At 33.8% G+C, this 6,307-nt stretch overlaps 2 protein-coding genes across 2 annotated transcripts; both read left to right on the forward strand.

Annotated features, from left to right (window-relative positions):
- Nucleotides 1–464: 464 nt before the first annotated feature.
- Nucleotides 465–1,650, forward strand: LOC145750804 (uncharacterized protein F54H12.2-like). The gene is made up of 2 exons (XM_082566881.1): nt 465–552; nt 806–1,650. Exons 1-2 carry the CDS (start codon nt 465–467, stop codon nt 1,648–1,650), a joined length of 933 nt encoding a protein of 310 aa, XP_082423007.1.
- A 2,081-nt stretch (nt 1,651–3,731) lies between these two features.
- Nucleotides 3,732–6,073, forward strand: LOC145751339 (kinesin-like protein KIF3A). The gene has a single exon (XM_082567454.1). It carries the CDS (start codon nt 3,786–3,788, stop codon nt 5,838–5,840), a length of 2,055 nt encoding a protein of 684 aa, XP_082423580.1. The 5' UTR covers nt 3,732–3,785; the 3' UTR covers nt 5,841–6,073.
- Nucleotides 6,074–6,307: the final 234 nt, after the last annotated feature.

The following is a 6,307-nucleotide window of genomic DNA, read 5'->3' on the forward strand; positions in this document are numbered from 1 at the left end:
CTAAAAGAGTACATCTGTTTGTAAGAGAAGCCGGAGAAATAGATTTATGTTGGGGTCTTGCCCTAAAAATAATGTATATGAGAAATATTATGCGCAACAACACGGAAGTGGAATACCAATCTTTACCGGGCAGCGTGTCCAATCTGGTTACGGATTAGGATCTATTTTTAGTAGTCTAGGTCGTGCAATCTTACCTATGATCAAATCAGGAGCAAAAGTAATTGGAAAACGAGCTCTCACTAGCGGAATTAATTTAACCGGGGATCTAATTCGCGGAGAAAATCCAAAACAAGCTCTTCTAAAGCACAGTAAGGAAATGGGAAAACAAATTATGCATGATGCAAAGGAAACCTTTTTTTCACCCCCTGGTACCCAGCATAAAAGACGTGGTGCCAAACGAAAACGAAACAGTAGGAAAACTAATAGCAAGGGGAAACGCAGAAAAAAAGATATTTTTGATTAAGATGGCTCTCATTCACCCACTCTCTTGTGACTGCTTGACCTCGGATCTCGATCTATTCGGTGTGCCTCCTACTCAGACCTCAATAGACAGTTCGAAAACTATTCAGATCTTACCTCTCTTCGCTTTAAGCGATGACGCCCCATTGGAATTCGTTTTAAATGGCAGCGGTGAACAATACTTAGACTTAGCCGCGACATGTCTTTTCTTACGCGCAAAAATACTAAAAAAAGATAGAAGTAATTTAAATGCCGATCAAGAAGTGGCACCTATTAATTACCTACTTAATACAATGTTTAGTCAAGTGGATTTGAGCCTAAATGATAAACTTGTTTCATCTAAAAGCACAATTCGATAATTTAGCAAACTCAGGGTTTCGAAAACGGAAACAAAAAGCTGCCTCAAGTGCTTCGTTCGATATGCTCGGAAAACTTCATCTCGACTTATTCTTTCAACAGCGTCTCATGCTTAACGGGGTCGATTTAAAAATAAAACTTATATCAAACAATAGTAATTTTTACTGCATGTCTCCACAAGATGAGTTTAAATTGAAACTAGAAAAGGCTTATTTATTAGTTCGAAAAGTAAAGCTTAATCCTGACCTTCAACTAGCTCATATCAAAACCTTAAATACAAGTACAGCAAAATATCCCAATCGTCGTGTCGAAACAAAAGTTTTTTCCGTATTCGGAGGAAATTTAAACGCAAACATTCAAAACCTTTTTTTAGGACAAGTACCTAAATGTATTGTTATTGGATGTGTAGATAATTCATCCTTTAACGGAGCAATTAATCGAAACCCTTTTAATTTTAAAAACTTATCGATCAACTATATTGTTTTACATAATGACGGTAAAATGATACCTAGTACTCCTTACACTCCATCATTCAATAGTAATCACTACAGCCGAAGCTACACTTCTTTATTTGACAGTACCGAACAATTTTTTCAAGACACCGGTAATTGTATCTCTTCAACAGACTATAAATTCGGTTACACTTTGTTTGCTTTTGATTTGACAGCAGGTGGGTGCACTGCATCTACATTCGATTTAATACGACAAGGCTCTGTTCGACTTGAAATACATTTTGAAGAACCACTAGCACACACTGTCAACATTATTGTTAATGCGGAATTTGATAATCTCATTCAAGTAGATAAACATCGAAACGTTATTTTAGATTATTAAAATGTATTCTTTTGAAATCGAGAACATCATTGCTAAAGACGGACAGGCAAAAAAATATTTTCACGAAGTTTTATCTAGAGATGAAATTAATTTCACAATTGATAAATACCCTGCTTTCTACATTATTAATACAGATGTAAGAAAAAAACCTGGTACTCATTGGATAGCATGTTACTTTGACAAAAAACAAAAAGCAGAGTACTTCGATCCTATGGGATTACAACCATTATACAAAGAATTTAATGTATTCTTAAATAAAAACAGCACTGGTTGGACTTTCAATTCAAAAACATTACAACATGCTCTAAATACAACATGCGGACATTACTGTGTTTTATATGTGGTGTTAAAAAGTAGAGGCAAAAGCATGCATACCATTAACAACATGTTCACTGATAACTTAGAGTCAAACGATGAAAAAATTAAAAATATATTATTTAGATGGAAAAAACAATAAAAATATAATTCGTGTGTTTATTATTTATGTTAATAAAACAAAATTGAAATCCTTGTTCTATTCAATAAAACTTTAATAAAAACTTAAACTTTTTACTTACATATAAATAAACTCGCTTCTATGAAAACAAATTTCGCTCACGCGATTTTGTGTCAACAGCGCCATTTAGTTATTTTTACACACATTATCTTAAAAATTTCTCTTAATGCTCTCTGTTACCACTCATTTAACTCCTTTAAACATTTTCCAATAAATAAATACTTTTTAAGTACTCTCTTACGACACCCATAAATATCGTATAAATCAATTTTCCCATTTTTTTAGTTTTCTCTAACGCCACCCATAAATGTCTTATAAATCATTTCACACTTTTTAGGACTCTCTTACCCCACCCATATTCGTCGTATAAAACGACTTCTATCACTACTTAGCTTTTTAAGATTAGTTTTTTGAAATAAATTTAAAATTGGTGGATATCTCTCTGTTATTTGATCGTCTTATATTAAAATCTCCGGCCATTATAATTGGATGTGTTGAATTTACTAAGTGCGTAATTTGGTCAAAATATTCGTTTTTTTCTTGGTACTTGTATGGTGTTGTGTTTGGAGCGTATATATTAATGATGTGGAATGTATGTAAATTATTTGTTATTTCTGCCGGTATTGTTTCTTTCAAGCTAAAGTTGTAAGACATTAGATTAATTTGTTGGGGGGAGCCCACATATAATTGCACATTTGCTCTTACATCTTACAAATAAATATCTTACTATTTGTGGTGCGTAATAATTTTGTAGAATAAATTTAAATTGGCACCACAAACAAAATTATTTTTTTATGCGTATAACATTTTATGGCACTTCTTAATACTGAGATTATATGTGCGGGCTCGTTCTAATCATTTGTATCTTTTAACTTTCCTGTTTTCATTAACAGCTCCATCTAACAAATGGAACGGGTTTATGCCCTATTTTGTTTTTCTAGATAAAAGCTGTTTTTGCTGGACAAAAAAAGAGCTCCGTCTGTGGATGGATGTCTCTTTTCAATTAAGGGGTGGAGGAATCAGGGACAAGGTAAGGTTAGAAAGGGTGGGGAAGAGCGTTAAGGGTTAGAAAGGGAGAAATAAGGAAAGGAAAACTTGGGTAAGGTAAGAGGGAAGGGCCGGCGGGAAGGGAAGGCTAGGTGGGGTAAGAGTTAGGCGGTGTTGGTTAGGGGTACGCCGAAACAGATGAAAAAGTAAGTAAGGGATGGTAAATGTTAACGTTAACGGTTATTGCATTTAATTTTACAAATTAAAGTTAACGAAGTTAATGTATTGTGTAACGAAAAACTATTTAGCGAAGTTACTTTTTTAGGTAATTGTGCCAACCTATGAATATGAGTCCCGATTTTTCTAGAATTTTTTTGGCATTTTTAAAATGAAGTTTAGGATAGAACAAAATTAATAAAAACAATATTTAAACAACATTATCTAAGATGCGTTTTATAGCACCCAGTTTTTGGTAAAAAAGTTTGTCCGGTTAAATGATTTTCGGTGATATGACAGTAAAAATCTATTTTTCGCTTCAGTAGATTTGTAATAACCGCTTGTGGTGTCGCCATAGAGAAAATAATAAAAATATGTTTGTTTTTCCAAAATTTTAATAAGTTTAAGTTATTTTTGATAAGTTTGTAAGTTAAAAATGCCAGATGCAAAAGACAGTGCGGATAATGTTAAAGTGGTTGTTCGATGTAGGCCGCTGAACGAAAAAGAAAGGACATCGGGCCATGTTCAAGCGGTTAACGTGGACGAAGTACGAGGACAGATATCTGTTCAAAAATCAAGTTCTCATGAACCACCCAAAACTTTTACGTTCGACACTGTGTTTGGAATGGCAAGTAAACAAATGGATGTTTATAATTTAACAGCCAGACCTATCGTGGACTCTGTGCTAGAAGGGTATAATGGTACAATATTTGCATATGGACAAACAGGCACAGGCAAAACTTTTACAATGGAAGGAGTCAGAACAATGCCTGAATTGCGTGGGATAATTCCAAACTCATTTGCACATATCTTTGGACATATTGCAAAGGCAGAAGGTGATACCCGTTTTTTAGTTCGAGTTTCTTATCTTGAAATTTACAACGAAGAAGTTAGAGATTTATTAGGGAAAGACCAACATGCCAGACTGCATGTTAAAGAGAGAACTGACATTGGAGTGTATGTAAAAGATTTATCAATGTTTGTTGTAAATAATGCTGATGATATGGATCGAATAATGACATTAGGAAACAAAAATCGTTCTGTTGGGGCTACAGATATGAATGATCAGTCTTCACGTTCCCATGCTATTTTTACTGTAACAATTGAATGTAGTGAAAAAGGTATTGATGGTCAACAACATCTTAGGGTTGGAAAACTTCATCTTGTTGATTTAGCTGGTTCAGAAAGACAGGTCAAAACTGGTGCAACAGGACAACGCCTTAAAGAAGCTACAAAAATTAATCTGTCTCTTTCCACACTTGGTAATGTTATATCTGCCTTGGTTGATGGTAGAAGCACCCACATTCCTTATCGTAATTCAAAATTAACAAGAATGTTACAGGACTCATTAGGGGGAAACTCAAAAACTTTAATGTGTGCAAATATTGGTCCTGCTAACTATAACTATGACGAAACAATTTCAACATTGCGCTACGCAAATCGAGCCAAGAACATAAAAAACAAAGCAACAATCAACGAAGATCCTAAAGATGCTCTTTTAAGACAATTCCAAAAGGAAATCGAGGAACTTAGAAGAAAATTAGAAGAGGGAGGTGGAATAAGTGAGAGCGAAGAGGAGGTTGAAGATGAAGATGGAAATATAGTGAGAAGAAAAAAGAAAAGGGGGTCGCGAAAAAGAATGTCATCTTTGAAAATGGTTGAACTTGAGAAAAAAATCAGTGAAGAGCGGAAGCAGTTAGAGGAAGGTAAAGAAATGGCTGAGGAAGAGAAAAACCGAGTCAAAAACGATCTGGAGAAAAAAGTTGAAGAATTACAACATGCTCAGAGGGAGCATGAACAAATGCAGGAAAGATTGAAAGCTGTTGAGAAAAAAGTTATTGTCGGTGGTGTTGATCTGTTGAAAAAATCTGAAGAGCAGGAAAAATTACTGGAAGAATCAAATATAGAACTGCAAGAAAGAAAAAAGCAGGAAAATGAATTGCGAAAACAAATCGAATCAAAAGAAGCAGAGCGTATCGATATTGAAGAAAAATACAGCTCACTTCGGGAGGAGGCTATTGGTAAGACGAAAAAAATGAAAAAAGTCTGGACAATGGTGCAACAGACTAAGTCTGAGATAGGAGACGTTGAACAAGAACACCAAAGACAAACTGAAGCCCTTCTTGAAAGCATTCGTCAAATGCAAGGTGAGATTAATAAGCAGTGTCTCATTATTGACCATTTTATTCCACCTGAGTACTTACAAATGATACAAGAGCACACACATTGGAATGAAGACATAGGTGAGTGGCAGTTGAAATGTGTTGCTTACACTGGCAATAATATGAGAAAACAATCCCCAACCCCTGATAAGGATTTTGCCGATACTTTGGACATAGATTTGTCGAGTTGTTACCTAATTTATCCAGGTGAGAGTGTTAGAGATTCTTTACAGCGGCCAAAAACAGGAAAATCGAAAACTAAGATTGGTAGAAAAAAAAAGGCTTTGTCCGCTAAGGAAAAAATTGATGCTGTGTTGTTGGGAAAATAAAAGCAAATTTATATATATTCATTTAAACAAATTTAAAAAGATAAGCAATAGCTTAAACTGCAACTGTTGTATTAAAAAAAAGGTCAGTTTCAAGTTGATACAGTTTTCGTAATTTTTTTTGCATGCTGTACAAGTATTTTTGTTATCCCAAGAGTTTATTTTTTCTTTGTTTTTAAAACTATTTTGTAGTGTTTGTTAATTTTATTAGTAAGTAAAAACATAGTTTATTTGTACATTGTGCCATACTTTTCAGTAAAGTTATTGGTTATTAGAATTGCTTTTTGGTTTTGGTAAATTCTCATGTTATATAATACTCAATCATATTTGATAATGATATAGGATTTGTATGGCACATTTACTTTAACATGTTTGATAGTTTTTCACGAAAATTTAAGAAATTTTACATAGCAAAACCAGTTTTATTTTTTAGTAAATATTTGAAAAATAACGTAGTTAATATTTATTTT

The sequence above is a fragment of the Corella eumyota genome, chromosome 4 (assembly GCF_963082875.1).
Source record: "Corella eumyota chromosome 4, kaCorEumy4.1, whole genome shotgun sequence".
In the NCBI taxonomy this organism is placed as follows: Eukaryota; Metazoa; Chordata; class Ascidiacea; order Phlebobranchia; family Corellidae; genus Corella; species Corella eumyota.

What these genes read in the sequence shown, in the direction of transcription:
- LOC145750804 (XM_082566881.1), top strand. Translation starts at nt 465, where the DNA reads ATGGCTCTCATTCACCCACTCTCTTGTGACTGCTTGACCTCGGATCTC. An exon ending in TACTCAGACCTCAATAGACA is followed by an intron (nt 553 to 805) that starts GTTCGAAAACTA and finishes TTCATCTAAAAG; the next exon opens with CACAATTCGATAATTTAGCA.
- LOC145751339 (XM_082567454.1), top strand. Translation starts at nt 3,786, where the DNA reads ATGCCAGATGCAAAAGACAGTGCGGATAATGTTAAAGTGGTTGTTCGA.